Here is a 22,402-nt window from a genome sequence, read left to right on the forward strand (position 1 = left end):
AGATGGTACCTGGTCAAGAGTCACTGCCTTGTTTAAAGTGAATAACTCTTAAAACTTTATAGAGTATTCCAAAGGAAAAAGAAAGCAAAAACAAAACAGGCAAAGAGTGAAAAGGAAGTCTCTCTCCCGCCCCCAGTTCCCGGTCCTGAGTTGCCCTCTCCCAAGACAGTCCAGTTTCCAGGGTCTTTGGGGCCCTTCCAAAGATGTTCTGAGCGGATAAGCACTGACTGGGGAAGCAGATCTGGCAGACTGTCCACACTGCGTTCACTTGATGATGTATCTTAGAGATGATTCCCCCTCTACCCAGGAGCACGTGCCTTATTCTCTCTCACTGCTGCAAAGCACGGGAGTGCTGTAATTTATTTAACAGTCTCCTGCTGATGAGCGTAAGGTGGTTTCCAGACCTTTGATATTTTACAATGTGGCAACAAGCAACACGTTGTACACCTTTTAGACCCACTGCTTTATGAGAGGTGAGCACAGACAGCTGATAAATTACATCCTGCATCTGCACTTGCCATAGGACGTAACCCGGCATCATTGTTTCTGGAATAATAATGATAATGAACATTTATTAAATGTTTACTATGTATCAGGTACTGTGCTAAACACCTTAGCTGGATCATTATTTTGTTATAGTATTACCTTGATTTTAACATTTAGTATTTATGTTAATCGTATGCTTACATTGTTTATCATATAAAATATGATTATATACTTTCCATAAATATATTACTTAAATAGGTAAATTTATTACAAAAATAAACATATTAAAATTAAATATATAATATTTAATATTATTACCTTGTTATAGTATTATCTCAATTTTATAGATGAGGCCAGATAGCATGTAAGTGGTGGAGGGGGGATTTGAACCCAAGGGATCTGCCCCCAGAGTCAATGTGCTAAACCACCCATTCAGTTATCTGCTGTCTGGAAGGTCTTTTGAGCTCCTAAGGGTACCAGGGAGCACAGGCTCTTCAGAGCCACATGCATGTAGAGGGGCTCCCGAGTGAACCCCGGGGACGTCTGGCCGGAACTGGTGACCACGTGTCGTTGCTGGGTGAGCACATGCACATCGGCATCAGTGGCGCCTGTCCCCTTGAGGCGGCACTGTAGCCCATCTGCCTGTCTCTGGGAGAGCATGGCGTGCAGAAGTCAGTACGTTAGACGTGGGCTCATCAGATGTTTTGAGCACAATTCTCATTTTATTTTTAGTAGAACCAAAAGTATTTTCTGGAAGCAGCGAGAAGCAACAAGAAAGGGCACATGTGACTGTGTCTGCTCCCCCCGTGGAACAGAAGCTGGTTAAAGATCCCCTTCCTGATGGGTCTAGCTCTCCAAGCAACAGCTGTCAGTCTAGTGACCTCTCTGAACCTGCAGAGAGTCAACAGCAAAGCCTCCCGAAACTCAGCATCCCTTTACCTGGGTCCCTTTGCCCCTTCCAAGATTTATGCACATCTCTGCAGGAAGACCATGGTGTGCAGATAGAAAGAGAGTTCCTGGAAGGTAAGGAGCGAGGGAGGTAGGGTTGAGATGATTCTTCCTTGATCTTCCTAGGGAACACGGTGCGGGGTCTTCCTGGGCCCTGGTTCACTTGAGCTTCCCTTATGAATCTGCCTTTTCTCCAACTGTACAAGCAGAGAAGGAAGCAGGACCAGCAGCTTTAAATAGTGGGCAGGTTCTACCCCCCAAGCAGCGAGAAGACAGCACTGCATGGGTCAGGAAATCCCAGCCCTGCTGGGCACAAGGCCAGCATTGCCTGAAGCTGAGAGGAAGGCCACTCCCAGGTGCCCAGCGGGTTCTCGGGCTTCGTTAGGGAACACTTGAGATCTGGAGTGGCTGCTCTGAAGGCAGCAGGTGCGCCAGGCTGACGGCGGTCCTCAGTAACTGACTGGCCAGGGTAATGGCCGGGGAGTGGAGGCCCCACACGCGCCAGGCACTTAGCACACAGAGTGCGGCACTGACCTCACAGTGCCTTTAAGATAGGTCCCCATCTCGGCCTCTCGCAGAATTCAAACCAGGCCATCGTTTCTCTAAAGGCCAAGTGGCTGACCCCTACTAATACTGCAGTGACCACTGATATATTAAAAAAAACATAGGAATAAAATAGAAAAAAGATCTGTGGTGCCCAGTTATAACAGAGGAAAATTTAGATTTCCTATCACTGTAAAGATTTTCCCAAAGAGCTATGGATGAGGACAGAAAGGAAAAGATGATAGAGCTTTGGATTATAAAAGTTAAAATATTTATGGTAATTGCTAAAAACATTTTTTTCTTGAAACCCAAGTGAATCTCTAGCTCATTATTCATCAATACATTAAAGGAGCATGTATTGAATACCCACTGTATACCATCAAAGAAGCATGTATTAAGCACCTACTGTGTGCCAGGCACTGTGCACGGTGCTTCCTGCCCTCCAGGTGCTCTCATTCCAGTGCCAGAGACATCGGGGTTGTAACTGTGCCTGCGGTGAGCCATCAGGAAGCTGAGGACGGCCCCAGGTGCTGCAAGGAGGGGCTGGACAGAGACATCTTCCTCAAGGAAATGATTTTGAGAAAGAACTTGAAAGCTGATTAGAGGTTTAAAAATCAGACCCTAAGGTGAAGAGCATTGCAGGCTGAGGGAAAAGCACACACAAAGCAAAGAATGGATGGAAAGAGCATGGCTGATTTGGGGTCCAGGGGACCGGAGTGCAGGGGTGGAGGGGATGCTAGTCTGAATCCAAGGTCCTGTGGGTCAAGTTGGAAGGTCCGTATAAATCCACTAAGAGAGTCTGGACTGAAGCCTGGGCCAAGCCCTTGAAGGGGAAGAGACTTAATTAGATTTGCTGTGAAGGTGATTGTCTCCTGGACAATGTGGAGGACGGATGGGAGAGGGCCAGACAGGGGGGCTGAGGCTGGCTAGAGATGAGTACAGGCCATGCCACTGGGGAGGTCTGGCCACAGTAGCGGAGACTGTGAAGATAATGGACAAGGCTTTGTTGTGAGCACTGGAGGAGATGAGTGTGTCAGGACTGCCGTTGCATCGCTGGATCTGTGGTGGGGAAGGATGGGAGGAAGCCGTGGCTTCCCTGAGTACAGGGTGAGCTAGACTAAAGGTCCACAAGAGATGGAAACAGTACCACGGAAAGTGTAATTAGCTCTAGCCGGAGGGGGTTGGGGGACAGATATCTGGGTTAGTGGTTAGGCCTGAAGCAGGGATGGGGGAGCAACAGGGAAATCTCCAGAAAAAAACTGGAGCAAATGCTTAGAAGAACAAGGAGAAGGATTTGTGAACCTCTAAGCAGCATGTTGTTGGTAGAGCATCAAAACTGGTAGCTGGAGGGCAACACCCACCATGAACGAGCCATGAGAAGTCTACTCTCCTTGTAGGGCCTGTAGGTAGCAGGGAACATTGATGGATTTTGGGTGGAGACAAGACAGCTGGTCCAGGCCACAGAGGATCTGGGTGTGAATGGCGGAGGTTATAATGGGGGGTCAGTTAAGAGATTCATGGGACCCTGGAGATGCGTCCTGCGGCCACCTCTCCACTCCCAACAGAACTAGCTGCTCCTGGGCACCTGGGCTGGCGGTGTGGAGAGAGGCATGGTGAGTATGACGCGGTGAAGCCCTCAAGGGAGTCACAGGCCTGTGGGGTTAAAGCATCCTGTGACGGGCCCGCTGATGCTGCCACGTGTGTGAAGTGTGCCCCGCGGCAGGTGCACAGAGGAGGCAGGAGGGGGGGCGTTTTCCTGAAAATCTCAGGCTCAGCCTAGAGGTAGGAGGTCACTGGGCAGGCACCAAAGGGGCTTCGTGGAGATGGGAAGGCGTGTGCACGAGGAGTGAGGAGACCGCCAGTGAGTCTGAGAACCGGAGAGCGTTGGTAAGGCTGTGGTTAGGGCTCGTGTGGTGAGGGGAGCCGGGGCGCCCGGGCGGGAAGAGCGCGCTGGGACAGACGCTGTGTTCCAGCGGGAGCAGTCAGTCAGTAAGTGGTAAGCGAATACGTGTGAATCGCCCACTTTCACCACCCCAGAGGCAGCCCTGCCCGAAATGCTGTGGCATCAACACATCCTCTGACCTCTTCCACCAAGGAACGTCAAAATGGCCTCAGGATGGGGCCCAATCCCGCGCTGAGACAGAGAGGGTTCCAATTATGAATGTAAAGCCAGGGCTAGTCTCTGGTAGATTAAGGGGAGGGATAGGTAATTGAACACCTTTCCTCTGTCTTACATCATTAGCGTAGCAAACGTAAGATAAATTAATACACGGTCCCCAAACAACCCAACTGAAATAATTGTACAGGACACACTTAATAGGAAGCGCAGAATAGAAGAAGTTTCTTTGCATCGGGAGCAAAGGCATTTTGAACGTCAAAAGCCAAGGGAATACCTCCACAGCGTCATTAGCCAGTCTCAAGGTCTGGCTGCCTGCAAACATGCCTCCCCGCGACCAGGGCAGCTGGGGGTCTGTGATGAGGCGTGATCTCGTGGGCTTAACGAGGCCCATTAATAACCCACTGGTGTTTCTACTTTCAAAATTGTCTTCTCTGTCTAATGGAGTTGAGGAGCCAGGAGAAAATCACTCGGTGCTCTCTAAATGGAATTCTAATCTTCTCTCCCAGGAGATTACACGTGCTGTGACTTGGTTGTTAAAATAAAGGAATGCAAGAAGAGTGAGCAGCCCACCATGCCCGAGCCCGAGCCAGCGCCCACTGAGCCAGAAACCCCCCAGGGACCAGAGACCCACGACCTGCAGGAAGACTGTTCCAAGAGCCAGCAAATGCCCGCAAGCTCCTTGACCTTGCAGGTAAGGCCTTCCATGCATCCCGGCGTGATTCCCACCAAGGGGAGACTTTTCCCGGGAAGCCTGTGGGCACATGACCTCACTTCTGCTTCTGAGGCTGGAGACCTGACTCAGCTTCGTGGTGGCTGTGTGACTCTGGGCAGGTCCCCTAACCTCTCTGGGCCTCTGTTCCACCATGTGAGTGCGGAGATGATGATGTCTACTCCACCGGGCTAGGATGGGGATCGCCTAACATCAGCAGTGACCGTGATTGGAGCAATGACAGCATTTGTTGAGAACTTTCTGATACCCAGACACGGGGGGGTGGGGGTCACTTCATGGGCGTCAGGGCCTTGCATCCTCATGGCACCCTCGTGAGGCAGGAGGCCCTACAACCCTATCTTCAGATAAGAACATAAGCCTTTGAAAGATTAAGGAAGTCCCAAAGTCATGGCCTTGAGTTCAAGGATATGGAAGCTCTCATTTTGTGTCTTTCCCCAATTGTAGAAGTAATATGTACACATTTTTTAAAGTTCAAAAAATACATAGATGTAAAGATTAGAAGGACAAACAATCCGGAGAAAGCCAGCTACGCCGTCTGGGAGACACGTGATGCGTTGACAACAGCCCTGCTGATGTGCGGCGGCCTCCACCTGCCGGCCCTGCACCCCTGTCCCCCCGCTGGTCCCGCCGGGAGAGACTCACGTGCTCCCAAAGCAGCTTGAGCCTCCAGCCTCAGGGCGGGCAGCGGGGCAGCAGCCACGCGGGGGCCCATAGGCCGTCCCCAGGGGCCATCTCTCCAGGCCCCAGTGACTCGTGCCTGGGACCTGGGGCTGGCACCTTGGAGACCAACTGGCCAAGAGACTCCTTTCCCGGCACAGCCGCTAGGGGCGCGAACACGGCACGGACGGAGCCCACGCCGCCCTCTCCCTGGAAACTCTGAGCTCCCCGAGGGCTGGGAGAGGAATGAGGCAGAGGACGTTTGCACTATGGCAGCACCTCCAGAGGGCCTGTGCTGAGCACCTGCTATTTGCAGAGCTGGGGCAGTGGCTGTAAGGGATGCGATGTGGAGGAGATTGGGCACCTGCCATCCGGGAGCTCACAGCCTAGCATGACAATACGTGTGCGTGAATCGCTCGCACGGCGTGGTCCGTGAAGTACCACTATGCTCAGGCTGAACAGGGAGACCTAGCAGTTTACTGGGAGAACCGCGATTTGAGCCGATGGGTGTAGCTGGGGATGGTACTCCAGGCAGGGCATCAACTTGAACAGCGGTTTGTAAGGAATATCAGGTTAAGACAGTGAAAGGCAGGGTGGGAAAAGCATGGGACACCCACAGCTGAGGGTCGCCAGGCGATCTACCAAATTATGACGAGCCTCAGTTTTTGCCTCTGTCAAATGGGGATAAATGTATCTGCCTTCCAGAATCAATGCGGGGATTCTCAGACAACAAATACACATAAAGCATTGAGCTTAGTGTCTAGCACAGAGCAGAGTGCGTCAGTGGTGGTTACTCCTTTTCAGTAAATCTGTGTTGGGGGCTTCGTCCATGCACGGAGTGGTGGATGCAGTGAGAGATGAGGCCGAAGAGGAAATACGGGAATTCTGACCTCCCCTATGGAGCTTGCAGAACCATTCTGCAAAGGCAGAGCTCTCCTGCCAGCTCTTTCTTCCTGGGAGGAGAAGCTGTTTCTGTTAGCTATGATTACTGTTTCTCCTGAAAAGACACACGTTTCATGCTGGGAGGGTGATCTGGTTCTGTGCTTCTTAAGGCATCCAGCTCCCTGAAGAAGCAGCTGACTCGTAACGCCTCCATTCCTTTCCCACCTGTGTCGCTTTGGAATATGGAATTTAGGGCGTTCAGATTTTGGAAATGGATTAATTGACAGGTAGGAGAAGGAACGGGTGGAGGTGTGCCTTTGCACTCACCGTTTGATGCTGGTAACTATCAGTCGTGCTGCAGTGGGGCCCTTGGTGCTGACTGAGACCTGTGCTATCAACGTGTCTGTTGCCATCTTTCCATGAGGTGTTGGGAGAAAACTGGGACGAGCTCATGCATCAGCCTCTTGACCCAATCAGACAGATGTGTTGCCTTTCTGCGTCCTTTCTCTTAATAAGAAAATGCTTTCTTGGCTCCTCTTAGGAGGCCCTGGAAGTCCGCAAACCTCAGTTCATTTCTCGCTCGCAAGAACGTCTGAAGAAGCTAGAACACATGGTACAGCAGAGAAAAGCCCAGCGGAAGGAGAGCGTGGGCCAGAAGCAGAGTCTCCTTCCTGTCCGCGCCAATAAGAAGCAGTTCACCGTTCCCCACCCTCTTAGCGGTAAGCTACAGGTGGCTCGGGAGGGCTGGCGAGACTGCCGGATCCTGGGGCTGGGACCTTCACCCAAGCTGGTGGTCCAAATGGTGTCCCTGCCATATGCAGGACTCATGTTCGCCCAGGTACCCAAACCTCAGGGTCATACAGCCTGCCCTGGAAGCCAGCCCATCTTGAGAGATTATATACGGCACTGAAGTCAGCAGAAATAACTTGGGACACGAATTTACCACTTTAGCTGGGAAAGTAGCAGCCCAGGGTAGCCGGCTCACATTCTTGGCTCCTTAACAGATATTTGCAAGAGGTGCCCTTTGCCCTTGAGAGATTGCAGAACAGGTCTCAGGGCGAGAGGTTGACTCCAGTTTGTCTATATCAACATTCATCATCTTGAAACCCCTTTCCTGCTGTGAGCTCAGAGAAGGGATGGCCAGCTTTCCAAGCGCCGGGAGGCCGGTGTCGCACTGACCCTGCAAGGACAGCACTCACTGACTCACTGGAGAAGGCGTTATCAGGACCCTTCTCTGGGCCAGGCCTCATGCTGGGAGCTGGGGAGAGTGCAGTGAGCAAGGCTGGCCTCCGTCCTTTCTTCGTGGAGCTTATAAACAGACTATTAAACCAGCGAGAATAACAAGAAGAGACAAGGGCACAGATGGGGACATGGGAGCATATTCTGATGGCCTGCCAACTCAAATCTTAAAATCTGGAGGCCTGGGGAAACCTCCGTTTTATTTCTTTGGATAGAGGAACAAGATCTTTCTTCCTAGAAAAATGTTCTGGCCCCCAGGAGGTGAAATCATGGGTCTAATTCTGAATAAAAGTCCTCTGGGGAAATAACCATATTCAATAAAATGCAGCTTAGCAAATATTACCAAGATCTTACGGGGGGGTGGGGGACAGAGGACAGAGGGGTTGGAATAGGATTCCTGTTAACCACGGGCAGGCTAGGTCCCCCTCAGCCCCCCGCACTTCTGCTGGGGGTGTCGTCCAAGACCCCAGAAAGGGCAACTTGAACGCATCCTTCTCGTGGTGAAGGATTTAGTAGTACACCTGCTGCTCAGCCCCAGTAACACTTTCCAGGATGCTAAGAAAAGGAAATGAACAAAATACATGTGCAAAGACTTTCCCTGCTTGAAAACGTGTCTCTCATCGGCTTTGGAAGCCGATTGGCAGATATAGACTATTTGGGTGTGTTCTCTGGCGGCTCCTTAGTTTCTGGCTCCACAGAGAGCAATCTGGGTTCGGGTACAGATTTCTCAGGTTGCCATGACGCACCAAGTGTCAGTTACAACTGGGGGTCCCCCCAGGGCCTTCAGTGTCCAGGCTTGTTCTGGGGAGGGCTGCCAGGGTGCCCATGGTGTGTGGGCCACTTGGCCTCAACGTTTTTGAAGATCCTGCTTGATGCAAATGGTTAGATAAACAAATGTGTTGTCAACAAATATAAAACAGTGTCACGTTAGAGCTCAACATACGTATACACAAAAAATGGTGGCTAAGAGTCTTGCTTTTCGGTCAGCTCCCGTCACTTTGTGTAGAAAACAATGGAGACGCATGGACATTTGGGAACTTGTCATGCATGGGGCCATTCCTGCTCGTCCCCTGGGCCAGCTGCCTTCCGGCCGTGCCATACCGTGGGCCTCAGTGTTCTGGACTATCGTCATCTCAAATATCAGAGGGAAGCTGCCTTGGTCACCTGTATCCACTTCCCAGGGCTGCTGTAAGAAATGACCCTAGACTGGGTGGCTAAAGTAACAGAACTTGATTCTCTCATAGTCTGGAGGCCAGAAGTCCAAAATCCAGGTGTCCACAGGATTGATTCCTTCCTGAAGCTCAGAGGGGGAATCCATCCGATGCCCCTCTCCTCGCTCCGGTAGCTTCTGGCAGCTTCTGGCATTCCTTGGCATTGCTTGGCTTATAGATGCGTCATTCTAATCCCCGCCTCTGTCTCCCTTGTGTCTGTGTGTCTTTGTGTACAAATGTCCTCTTCTTATAAGGGCACCAGTCATTGGAGTAGGGCCCACCCTCATCCAGTATGACCTCATTTTAACTTGCATCCATCTGCAAAGACCCTATTTCCAAATCAAGTCACAGATACAAGGGAGGGGGCTTGAGCATATCTTTTTGGGGAGACAGTTCTATCCACTCCAGCATCCAGTGGTGATATTTTGCCCCAAACAGGTATTATCCTTACATGTTCACGTTCCTTTGAATGAAAATCTTAAAATCGTGTATAATAATAAAAGGTGATCAGACCCAGTCGATAGTCTTAAATAACCGAGGCACCTTTTTATTACCCAAATTCTGAGACGGTCCTGATGACTAGAATGCTCTGGGCAGGCTTCAGCGCACGACTTCATGGCCGCCCTTCCGATCCCCGCGGTATTTATGGTTGATGAGAGGTTTACTCTCGTGTTTGTTTGTGTTAGGTCGGCTCAATCAGACAACTTCTGAAACCAGAGCCTTGTGCGAGCTCTGGACAAGCGCAGGGAGTGCTTAAGGCTCCATTAATCGAGTCTGCAGTACACATCTTGTCTTCAGCCTGTCTGCTGGCAAGATGATAAAAGCGAGATGCAGATGTTTTTCTTACACGCTAAATTAGTTAATAAATCATATTCGTGAACGAGCTCCGGCTACAGTGTCAAGACATCTGTTAGAAGGAAGACTCGGATTGCTTTCTGAGCTGAGATAGCTGCCTCTGATCAGGGCCTGCCTGGCACAGACCTGAGAGGTTCGGGTGGGACCTCCGGCAGCTGACAAATGCCCACTTGCGGAGGGGCTGCCGGCAAAGCGCGCACCTGATATCCAGGACAATTACAGCGAGGGCCAGAGGGCCAGCTCCGCTTCCTGTTGGCTAATGAATCCTGAGCAGCCTCTAAGGCACAGGGGCAGTGACACACGTGTGTGGACACGCGTGTGCATGCTCATGTGTGTGAGTTTTCAGTTGGCTCCCTGTGTGGAGGTGGGGGATTTTCAGGACCAGCTGGGACCAGAGCGAGTCTGGGAAGCAGCATTATAAAGGTCCTGCCTACAACCCCAGCCTGTCTTAATAACTCATCTTCTGTAGCTTGAGTTCCCAGAACCAACAAATGCCTGGCCTCTTTCCTTATCCAGGAGCCACCTGGGCCGCCTGGGCTTGGCTCCAGCAGTGACACAAGGAACGTCTTCATCCGTCTCTTAGCAAACCCTTCTTGAGAACCCACTGTGCGCCAGCCACAGTCCCTGGTCTCAGGGACCTCCCCACCTCTTGGGGAAAGCACACAGGTAAAGAGGCAATGACCTTGGAATTTGCCACGTGCCATGAAAGGGGGTTGCCATGGCAACCCACAGGTGGTGGACTTGCTCCCACCTTGGGATATGGTCCTGATGGAGGAGACCTCGTACTGCATTAGGATGAGGAGAGACTATGAGGGTGAGTCGTGGGGCAGGGTGGGGAGGGCGGGATGTGCTGGGGGAGGACGTGGAAGCATTGTAGGGAGAGGTCGCTGGGTGCTCAGTTCAGCTGTGGCTGGACCGTAAAATGGGGGTGGGGAGCAGAGGGGGAGATGGAAGCGCCGGAGAGGAGTCCAAGGGGCTACCAGGCATTGTATATGCTGCTTCTGGGTTTCTCCTTATTCTGCCATCCAAGCTGAGGCTATGTAGCTCCAGGCAAGACGTGATGAAGGCAGACTAGGGCAAGGCAGTGGAATGCCGAAGGGCAACAGATGCAGAGGTTCCTAGGTGATGGAATCGGTGGGACGTGGTGACTGCCGAGTCGTGGAGAGGAGATGAGCCTCAAGGAGGCTGGAGGAAGAGGGCGGGAGGCCGGCCTTTGTTCTCAGCGTCTGAGGTACTGACTCTCTAACCTGTGGGCCTCTCTCTCCTTCCCCAGTCAGGGCTCCACCTGCCCATGTCCCCTGAGTTACCTGGGGCATAGGCGGGGCTTCCCCATAGTCTCTGCACAGCTCCTGGGGTCCCGGGGGGAGGGACTGGTCATCTTGAAAGGCTGACCGTAACCTGGAATTAGAGAGTTCCAGAATCAGTCATTGCTTCTGCCCGGCAGGATGCCTTTGAGGGAGGATGGGCTGAAAGCAGGTGGGAAGCATCAGGTACAGCACCCCCAGGTAGTAGGCAGTTTAGCACCTGCAGTTAGTAGGTGGTACAGCACCCGTAGGTAGGGGCTCAGTCAGTATCTCCTGGTGACCAGTCTGGGCGTTAACCTGCCCTCACTGCGACTCCCCCAGCCGGGGCCGCACCATCTTCAGCTTTCGAGCCTTCCTGGACTCCATGCTCACCCTGCAGCCAGACCCCTCCCAGCCTAACTTGCCCACCTGCCTACCTTCCCCAATTGGTCTCATTGGCTATCCTTCTTTATCTCCGGGAACATTCACCATCAGTGCCCCCAAACCTCCTGATAGAAGCCCTGTCTGTCCCTCTTCCCCTCTGCCCTGCAACATCCTGCCTAAACCCCGTAGTCCATCTCGAGTCTAGCTTCTGTCTTAATCTCTTACCCCCAAGGCTCTTCCCTGTGACTCCTGTAAAGCGTGACCTGGGCTGCGTGGTGACGTTCACTTCTCAGTTCAGCACTTTGCTCACTGTGAATCACTGCTGCTCTCTGTACTCAATGCTGCAGCCAGCAGGAAAGCTGGGCAGTGCTCAAACACAGCTCCAGGTGGCTTGCCTCCGTCTCAGTTTATGTCCCCTCTAATGGTTGGCCTGGTCCTCCTGGCTCTTCCAGATCGTCTTCTTAACCTGTGAGTGTGTAGGAAATCCATCAGGAAGATGGCTTCAGGAAAACCCTTCTTCCAGCAAGCCCTCCCTGACTACTCCCATCCAGTCTCCACCTCCCCACCTCTTCCATTGGAGCACTCCTGTCTCTTGTATCTCTCTACATGGTCTACCTTCTTCCCTTTTCACTTTGGATTATAGCCATGTGAGTGTGCCAGAAAAATCTCCCTGGATTCTAAGTGCCAGTGGGCACACACCACACCAGGTCACTCTGGGAAACTCTGCTGCGTGTAGCAAAGCAGACTAACTTAATCTGAATTGCATTATCCATACTTCCCAAGGCGAGCCAAGCACAGCCATTTAAATCACGGACCACAGTACAGGAGTGGAATTCTCCTGAAGGCACTGCAGAATTCCTTCTCCAGCTGATCTGCTTTCACTGATGATTTTTGGCTGGAGCAAGTATTAAAATTAATTTGCATTCTCTGAGCATGTAGCTAGAAAAGTGACCCAGCAGATATGAGATGGCTGGGGAAGTCATTGCAGTAATAAAAATGTGCTGTTCATCACGCAGCTAGCACTGGCCACACCGCCCCTGTTATTGCTGATCTGATCTCATGAATGTTTTTCCATCAGTCTTCTGAATAAATATTTGGGGCTAGTTCTCCCAATATTACTCACAGAGGAATTTTAAATGCGCTTATCAGATAAAAGTCAATTGTTACTTCATCAGTCTGCAAAGAAAACAAGAAGCATGATTTAGCTAAAAGACTGTTTCCCTAATTCAAAGATATTTGCACGTACACTATTACTGCCGTCCTTCTCGGACCAGTGATAAAGGTTTTGTGTTGTGTCTTTTTCTAAGAAACGAGGGAAAAAAAGATCACTTTATGTCTGTTGATTAGAAGTAGACCTATTTTATTCTAATTAAAATAATTAAACACAGAATTGTAGAATGGTAAGGAAAAATGTCTTTATGGGAACTCTCCCAATTGCCTGGATTTTATTTTCCAAATGATTTCCCTTTTATCCCACAGTGCAGTTCAGTAATAAACCTTGCAGTGACACTAAGGATATAAATCTACTTGGCAACCAGAATGAAAGTTTATTCATCATCTATAAATCACGGTATTTTGTGGTTCTCTAAATCCGCGGTCCCCAACCTTTCTGGCACCAAGGACTGGTTTCGTGGAAGGCAATTTTTCCACAGACTGGGGGGAGGAGGGGATGGTTTGGGGATGATTCAAGCGCATTACATTTATTGTGCACTTTATTTCTATTATTATTACATTGTAATATATAATGAAATAATTATACAATCCACCATAATGCAGAATCAGTGGGAGCCCTGAGCTTGTTTTCCTGCAACTAGATGGTCCCATCTGGGGGTGATGGGAGACAGTGACACCCGAAGTGTGTTGCTTATATCCAGTCTACTCCGTAAGATGCAGCTTAATTGTCACTTGCCACTCCCTGATAGGGTTTTGATATGAGTCTGCAAGCGGTTGATTTATTATGGTCTCTGTGCGGTCAAACGTCTCTGCTAATGATAATCTGGATTTGCAGCCGCTCCCCGGCGCTAGCATCACTGCCTCAGCTCCACCGCAGATCATCAGGCGTTAGATTCTCATAAGGAGCGAGCAACCTAGATCCCTCGCATGCGCAGTTCACAGTAGGGTTCGCGCCCCTATGAGAATCTAATGCCGCCGCTGATCTGACAGGAGGCGGAGCTCAGGCCGTAATGCGAGTGATGGGGAGCGACTGTAATTACAGATGAAGACTTGCTTGCTCTCCCGCCACTCACCTCCTGCAGTGCAGCCCGGTTCCTAACAGGCCACGGACCGGTATCAGTCCGTGGCCTGGGGGTTGGGGACCCCTGCTGTAAATAATGCTGGGAAACCCTGTAATTGGAGCAGTGGATCTCACATCAACAGCTAGCCTTTCAGACATGTTCTATATGTTGCTCTTTTATGGTGAAGTGCGATTTGAGCCGTTGTTACAGTTCCTTTATATGAGTAATTTAAACTGGCTACTCAACACACACATTCTTAAGAAAATGTGGCGAAAGTACACCAGATTTTATATATCAATATATATAAAGTCCTATTCTATAGCCACAAATAATAACTTTGAAAACTGAGAACGAATTATAACTGTTAATATTCTGCAATTGTCACTTTTGTCCCCAGCATCCTTAAGCCTAGACTATCCAAAATGCATTCCCAAGGGAGACCAATCCCTTCAGATTGTTTTGCATGCTGTATTCTCTGGGAGGTTTACAATGCTCATGTATGTTAAAGGCACTGATAAGTTCTCTAGACTTCTTTGACCTTGGAATGCTTTTACCTGACTCTTGAGACTCCACTTTGGAAATATAGCTCTAGGAATGTTTGCTTATAAAAATATCTACCATGTTTTGCTAAAGAAACCCCAACTGGAGTTTCAATCTGCCATTTCCCACAGAAATCTGGGACTGTGTGAAGGAGGTCTTATTCTTCTTATCTGAATCCCTTTGGTCTAGCAATTCCAGAAAGTGATGACTGAGGACCCTGGGAACCTCTGGGCAGTGGGGTTGTGGTGCCGATTTCACAGTCTGTGGCCAGCTTGCCTCACTGGAAGCTTGTCCATTGACAGGCCCTGGACCTGTCTCCATGTGGGCTCCCTGGCATCTGTAACAATGCCAGCATGCTGTCACCCAACACAGAGTCCAACAGAGAAAGAGGAACCAGTCAAAATCCCTCTGGAAAGCACTTCACAAATGTCATAATGTGAAATAACCAGGGAGCGTGGCGTTGTCCATACCAAGAGCTGAGAAAATGGCTAGAGGAAGCAATAAACTGCCAGAGAACTAACTGTGTAACTAGGGCAGAGGCTTTCCTTCCCAGTGACACAGGCAGCTGAATCAGACTATGCCACTGGGGTCTCTGGGACTGGTGATCTGATTGTCTGTTGCCATGGCAAAGAGAGGTTCTCCATACCCTCAGAATAGGGTTGCCAGATCCATTAAATGAAAATATAGGGTGCTCTGTTAAATTTGCATTTCAGAGCATCAAAACACCTTTCAGCAAAAGTATGTCCCAAATATTACATGGGATATAACTTATGCTAAAAAAAATGTTTCATCATTGATCTGAAATGCAAATTTAACTGGGCATCCTGTATTATATTTGGCAATCCTTCCTCAAATCCTGGAAACACATGTAGGGACTTGGCTTTTTTCCTTATCGCTCTTACCTTCTCTCAGTGTTCCGCAAACCTGAGCGAGCATCGGAATCACTTAAAGGGCTTGTGAACTCACAGACCACTGGTCCAGCCCCAGAATTTCCGGTCCGGCTCACCTGGGGCGGGGCCAAGGACTCGCATTTGTACCAAGTCCCCAAGCGATGCTGAGGCTGCCGGTTCAGGGAAGGAAAGGGAAGCAGAAGCCACACAGATGTTACTAGCATTTATGTGAAAGTATGAGCCTCACCTTGAGAACCACAGCCATCCCTCTTCTGCAGAGAATGAACAGCCCATCGATTCCATCAGCGACTCAGTTCTCAGGCCTCTTACCTATTTACTCTGAGGCCTGAGGTTAAGTTACTGAACTGCAAGGCCTCAGTTTGCTTATCTGTAAAGACGAACGACCTGCGTTCGTGGAGAGTGCTGCTAGTTTGCATCGTTGCCGTCACTGGCGTCTCCGTGGCCATAGTGCACTTTCATATGAACCATCCCATGAGACCTGCCAAGGACCTCTAAAGCAGGTACTGTCCCCGCACCAAGCAGAGGAGGTACAGAAGGTCAGCGAGCTTGAGTGGCCTGTCCCAGGGCACAGAGCACCGAGCTGAGACCTAGACTGACCCAGAGCTGCAGACTCGCATCCCAAATGGACACTTTTTTCACGGTATGGAGGGTCAGGCAGGCCAAAGGAAGCGTCAAATGTACATCATAGGGACTTCCCTGGTGGCACAGTGGTTAAGAATCCGCCTGCCAATGCAGGGGACACAGGTTCGAGCCCTGGTCCGGGAAGATCCCACATGCCACAGAGCAACTAAGCCTCTGCGTCACAACTACCGAGCCTGCGCTCTAGAGCCCGTGAGCCACAACTACTGAGCCCACGTGCCACAACTACTGAAGCCCTCGTGCTCTAGGGCCTGTGCTCCGCAACAAGAGAAGCCACTGCAATGAGAAGACCGTGCACTGCAACGAAGGGTAGACCCTGCTCATCGCAACTAGAGAAAGCCTGCGCACAGCAACGAAGACCCAATGCAGCCAAAAAATTAATTAATTAAAAAAAAGGTACATCATAAAAGCATGATGTTTAATGTACTAATGCTTGTATTATTTTCATGAAGCAGAAACCAACAGTGAATTTCCTGCCATGTGTAGTGAGGTCACTAAGAACTGGGGTCATTACACCTTAGAGTCTGGGTGAAGTTGTCCAGCTCCTTTGGTTTGCCTTTAAATTCACCAGTGTGCTCATTGCGGGAAATGCTGTATATCGCTTTGCTGGCTCCAGAAAAATGCACGTTTTAGGCAACTGATGGGAGCCCTTGACGAGGGTTCAGTTTGTGAGTGTCTGGTCTTGAGTAGGGATCTGGGTTAGTTTCTGAATCTCTGATGCTGTAGACAGTGGGGTGAGCTGAATATTCATGATATCAGCTTGTTCGGTGGCTCCTTGGGAAGAGAGCTGGCCAGGCAGACAGCCAAGTAAAGTGAATCTAGAACCATAAAGGAGAAGACCCTGGGGGGCAGGGGGGAAAGCAGCTTGCGACGGAGCTCTTGGGTCCGAGAGAGAGAGTAGGATGGCACCGGAGATTGTATTAAGTCTCCTTTGAAGCAGAGATGTTTGACTTGGGGATCTGGTTCCTCTAGGTGGAGGAGCTGAAGCCATGGTCCCTGGGCCTCAGCTGCCTGTGTTGCATCAAGGATTCTGCCATTACGAGGATCTGCAGGGAGGCTCGTGGGCTGCCAGTGTGCTTGGCAGACTGGCAAGCCCACGATCCTTCTCATCACCAGCCCCCTCCCCCAAGGGCAGACCCTTTCTCAAATCCGTCCTTTAGCTCCCAGCACCCTATCTGTTCATGGAAGCCCTGAAACGGTAATCCTGCTCTACACTCAAGGATAAGTCTGTCTGTGCAGGAGCCAAGCTCTCTGCAGAGAGAACAATTCACTCATCTTAACCAGGAGCCTGTGGTCAATCTCATTTCTTGACCTGAGCATGAAAAGAGAAATAGATCTCCCCACAGACCTCTGGTTTATTTTTCATTTCTTAATTTTGTATGCCTTTATCTGAAGGATCTGAGAGGCTCGTTGCCTTTCTGAACTGTGACATTAGCATCTCTCTTTTGTGTCCGAATGGGAATTGAGCATTATTTTTATATAAATGAAATGTGCAGCCTCCACCGGCCTTCCAGGCCCCTAGAATGGGTTGCTTATCCACAAACTGTCATTCAGGATCCCACAGAAGGATAGAAGGGATTTCAGAAAACTGAGGATGTTTATCCAGCACAAGATTTTATCATCACAAGAGCATTTTGAAGGCAAACAACCTATGAGTCTTAAACTCGCTTTTCTACAGTGTAATGCACACCATTTAATTTCTGGAGGGTTAATTGGTCCAAGGCAGGCCACTCGGCTGCTGCCCACGTCAGCAAATTGGAAGTCCCAGCGAGGTGAGCTGAATGGAAATGATGTGCAAGTAACTGGATGTAACTCCTGAAGACCATGATGTAATTATTCCAGAGGAAGGAAGGCCAGCTGCTTACTGGCTTTGAAACTGACATAATGAACAGCCTCGTGACCTTAGAATACACATGTACTGGGGCCCCTTTTCAGGAGAAGAATCCTCTAGAGATTTTCTTCCCTAAAACATACCCCATTTCCATTCCTTTTGGGAGGGCCTATCTTTCCTAGAAGATGCCGGCCAGTGTAGACTTGGCATGTACACTCCAAACTGGCTTGTTGGCTCCCGGCTGGATTCTCTCCCACAGGCATCTCTTGGGTTTTGTGTTTTTAAGCTAGGGGAAGCAAATTCTAAAAGACTCTTCAAAGTGCTCAGGGTGACTGCAGAAAATCAGCTTCTGCGAGGGCGCTGCACTAATAAATCCAGTGTGAACTTGATTATCATTTAGATTACTTGTTCCATAGGAAAAATGAAGCTTTGCAATCAGAGCTGTAGGTAAGGACTCTGTGTGGAGGAAAATGAGCTCTGGCCTCATAAACAACCAATCATGCTGGTGTCCGGGGGATCCTTGCTGCCTCCTGCTGACACTGTCAGACAGCTAGCTAGCTAGCTGTCTGGATGTTGAGGCCACCTGTCCCCATGTGTGCATGCGTGTTTGCACATGTGTGAGGTGAGGGTTGTAATAAACACCCGCGTGTGTTTATAGAGATTGATGGGATGTCAGGACTTGGCTTTTACTCAGCTGCTTCCCAAGAAGAGCCTCAGAAGCACCAAAATCTCGGTAGCTGGTTGTTTGCTAACCTGTATCAGGCTCAGTGTGTCTGGCCTTGCCACACGAAATTAGCAACAGGCCAGTAGTTTGGATACAATGATAAGCTAGACACAAGAGATTCAGGTTTAAAAAAAAAAAAAAGAAGAGTTCTCCAGGAAGCCATAAATAGGCAATTTACGTTAGTAATTTTCTTCGGGGGTGGGGAAAACCCCTGCTGTGTTTGAATGATAAAACAGGAGGTAAATACAACCGCCTTTCTTTCCTCTGTATTAGTGAATTAGAACACGTGCAGCTTCAAGGAAAATCCAGAAAAGACCCATAAGCTAGCTGAAAATTGTTCTCACCAGTCACTTTAATTTTATAAAGGTAGAATTTCCATTAAAAGGGAATTGATAGATGGGCTTTCACTGTATTTTTGAGCAAAGTGCGTGCAGGATGGTTTCCATCTCATGAAACGAGGTCCTGCTGTATGATTCCTTGAAGAACTGTCTCTTGCTGCAGGCTGGTCCCCATGGTCCTGCTGTGTTTCCACCTGGGCCACCCTCCTCCCAGCCCTCCTCCCACTGTTGGGACACCTCTTTCTTTTTCAAGATTGAGCTCAGCTGTCTCCTGCTGTGAAGTCTCCCCAGTCCCACCCCTTCCTTGGTGGACTGTGCACCCGCCATGAGCCCTCTCCCTGTGTAGACATCAGTCCTGGCACATGAAGGCCTCGTGTATCTGGCTCTCACCCTGGGCTGTGAGCCCTTGTCTTATAGATCTTTTTTTTTTTTTTTTTTAACATCTTTATTGGAGTATAATTGCTTTACAATGGTGTGTTAGTTTCTGCTTTATAACAAAGTGAATCAGTTATACATATACATATGTTCCCATATCTCTTCCCTCTTGAATCTCCCTCCCTCCCACCCTCCCTATCTCACCCCTCTAGGTGGTCACAAAGCACAGAGCTGATCTCCCTGTGCTATGCGGTTGCTTCCCACTAGCTATCTATTTTACGTTTGGTAGTGTATATATGTCCCTGCCACTCTCTCACTTTGTCACATCTCACCCCACCCCCTCCCCATATCCTCAAGTCCATTCTCTAGTAGGTCTGTGTCTTTATTCCCGTCTTGCTACTAAGCTCTTCATGACCTTTCTTTTTTTTTCCCCTTAGATTCCATATATATGTGTTAGCATACTGTATTTGTTTTTCTCCTTCTGACTTACTTCACTCTGTATGACAGACTCTAACTCCATCCACCTCACTACAAATACCTCCATTTCGTTTCTTTTTATGGCTGAGTAATATTCCATTGTATATATGTGCCACATCTTCTTTATCCATTCATCTGTTGATGGACACTTAGGTGGCTTCCATGTCCTGGCTATTGTAAATAGAGCTACAGTGAACATTTTGGTACATGACTCTTTTTGAATTATGGTTTTCTCAGGGTATATGCCCAGTAGTGGGATTGCTGGGTCGTATGGTAGTTCTATTTGTAGTTTTTTAAGGAACCTCCATACTGTTCTCCATAGTGGCTGTATCAATTTACATTCCCACCAACAGTGCAAGAGGGTTCCCTTTTCTCCACACCCTCTCCAGCATTTATTGTTTGTAGATTTTTTGATGATGGCCACTCTGACCGGTGTGAGATGATATCTCATTGTAGTTTTGATTTGCATTTCTCTAATGATTAATGATGTTGAGAATTCTTTCATGTGTTTGTTGGCAATCTGTATATCTTCTTTGGAGAAGTGTCTATTTAGGTCTTCTGCCCATTTTTGGATTGGGTTGTTTGTTTTTTTGATATTGAACTGCATGAGCTGCTTGTAAATCTTGGAGGTTAATCCTTTGTCAGCTGCTTCATTTGCAAATATTTTCTCCCATTCTGAGGGTTGTCTTTTGGTCTTGTTTATGGTTTCCTTTGCTGTGCAAAAGCTTTTCAGTTTCATTAGGTCCCATTTGTTTATTTGTGTTTTTATTTCCATTTCTCTAGGAGGTGGGTCAAAAAGGATCTTGCTGTGATTTATGTCATACAGTGTTCTGGCTATGTTTTCCTCTAAGAGTTTGATAGCGTCTGGCCTTACATTTAGGTCTTTAATCCATTTTGAGTTTATTTTTGTGTATGGTGTTAGGGAGTGTTCTAATTTCATACTTTTACATGTACCTGTCCAGTTTTCCCAGCACCACTTATTGAAGAGACAGTCTTTTCTCCACTGTATATGCTTGCCTCCTTTATCAAAGATAAGGTGACCATATGTGCGTGGGTTTATCTCTGGGCTTTCTATCCTGTTCCACTGATCTATATTTCTGTTTTTGTGCCAGGACCATACTGTCTTGATTACTGTAGCTTTGTAGTATAGTCTGAAGTCAGGGAGTCTGATTCCTCCAGCTCCATTTTTCGTTCTCAAGATGATACAAATAGATGGAGAGATATACGATGTTCTTGGATTGGAAAAATCAGCATTGTGAAAATTACTCTTACTACCCAAAGCAATCTACAGATTCAATGCAATCCCTATCAAATTACCACTGGCATTTTTCACAGAACTAGAACAAAAAATTTCACAACTTGTATGGAAACACAAAAGACCCCGAACTGTCTTATTGATCTTTGAGTCTGCTGAGCCCCAAAGAGGTGAAAACTTAACAGTCAAATGAAGGGTTGCTCCAACACAAAGCCTGGTTTTCTTTCTTCCTCCCTCCCTCCCTCCTTCCCTTCCTTCCTCTCTTTCTCTCTCTCTCTCTCTTTCTCTTTCTTAAATTTATTTTATTCAAGTATAGTTAATTTACAATGTTGTGTTAATTTCTGCTGTACAGCAAAGTGAGATATATATATGTGTATATATATATATATATGTGTATATATATATATATACACACACACACACACACACACACACACACACATACATACACATTCTTTATCATATTCTTTTCTATTAAGGATTATCATAGGGTATTGAATATAGTTCCCTGTGCTATACAGTAGGACCTTGTTGTTTATTCATTCTATATATAATAGTCTGCGTCTGCTAACCCCAAACTCCCAATCCATCCCTCCCCCATAACGCCTAGTTTTCTCTTCCACGTCATAACTCTCTTGGCTCATGTTCGGTGAGTGTAGGTGAGTCCTGAGTCCTCCCACTTCCCAGCTGTGCTGAGCGCTGCTGTCATCTTTCCCTTACCTGGCTGCAATGGTCTGACCTATCTCCCTGCTGCCACGTTTGAATTTCCTCCACCCAGTTGGTGCGTGTTCTGAACAGCTGCTGGAGTCGTCCTTTAAGAATTCAAATCAGATCCCCTGCTTAAAACCCCACGTGGTGACTCCCTCTTGTGAGAGCACCGGAATCACAACAGACTGCGGAACAATCATCGACAGGAAGACACTGGAATTCACCAAAAAAGGTAGCCCACATCCAGAGACAAAGGAGAAGCCACAATGAGATGGTAGGAGGGGCGCAATCACAATAAAATCAAATCCCATAACCACTGGGTGGGTGACTCACAAACTGGAGAACACTTACACCACAGAAGTCCACCCACTGGAGTGAAGGTTCTGAGCCCCACGTCAGGCTTCCCAACCTGGGAGTCTGGCAACGGGAGGAGGAATTCCTAGAGAATCAGACTTTGAAGGCTACCGGGATTTGATTGCAGGACTTCGACAGGACTGGGGGAAACAGAGACTCCACTCTTGGAGGGCACACACAAAGTAGTGTGCACATCAGGACCCAGGAGAAGGAGCAGTGACCCCACAGGAGACTGAACCAGACCTACCTGCTAGTGTCGGAGGGTTTCTTGCAGAGGTGGGGGGTGGCTCTGACTCACCGTGAGTACAAGGACACTGGCAGCAGAAGTTCTGGGACGTACTCCTTGGCATGAGCCCTCCCAGAGTCCGCCATTAGCCCCACCAAACAGCCGGGTAGGCTCCAGTGTTGGGTCACCTCAGGCCAAACAACCAACAGGGAGGGAACCCAGCCCCTCCCATGAGCAGACAAGTGGATTAAAGTTTTACTGAGCTCTGCCCACCACCAGTCCCTCCCATCAGGAAACTTGCACAAGCCTCTTAGATAGCCTTATCCACCAGAGGGCAGACAGCAGAAGCAAGAAGAACTACAATTCTGCAGCCTGTGGAAGGAAAACCACATTCACAGAAACATAGGCAAAATGAAAAGGCAGAGGGCTATGTAGCAGATGAAGGAACAAGTT

The 22,402-nt window shown here is 48.8% G+C and overlaps 1 protein-coding gene and 1 long non-coding RNA gene across 5 annotated transcripts in view; one reads left to right on the forward strand and one right to left on the reverse strand.

The window, feature by feature from the left end:
* Positions 1-22,402, forward strand: part of C16H10orf90 (chromosome 16 C10orf90 homolog) — a 381,825-nt gene that overhangs the window by 345,329 nt on the left and 14,094 nt on the right. For all 3 annotated transcript variants that reach the window (XM_057531527.1, XM_057531526.1, XM_057531525.1), the window contains 2 exons: positions 4,603-4,787; positions 6,907-7,084. In XM_057531527.1, the coding sequence (XP_057387510.1) occupies positions 4,603-4,787; positions 6,907-7,084 (363 nt within the window). The remainder of the gene's footprint in view (positions 1-4,602; positions 4,788-6,906; positions 7,085-22,402) is intronic.
* LOC130705074 (uncharacterized) lies at positions 7,079-22,132 on the reverse strand. Of its 2 annotated transcripts, none has more exons than XR_009005732.1 (3): positions 21,971-22,132; positions 11,563-11,803; positions 7,079-11,068 (listed from the first exon to the last, which is right to left on the reverse strand). It is a non-coding gene; the product is annotated as an uncharacterized LOC130705074 (long non-coding RNA). The 2 variants fall into 2 exon arrangements; XR_009005731.1 differs by having other exon boundaries at positions 22,022-22,126.

This window comes from Balaenoptera acutorostrata, chromosome 16, assembly GCF_949987535.1.
Source record: "Balaenoptera acutorostrata chromosome 16, mBalAcu1.1, whole genome shotgun sequence".
NCBI classification, from domain to species: domain Eukaryota; kingdom Metazoa; phylum Chordata; class Mammalia; order Artiodactyla; family Balaenopteridae; genus Balaenoptera; species Balaenoptera acutorostrata.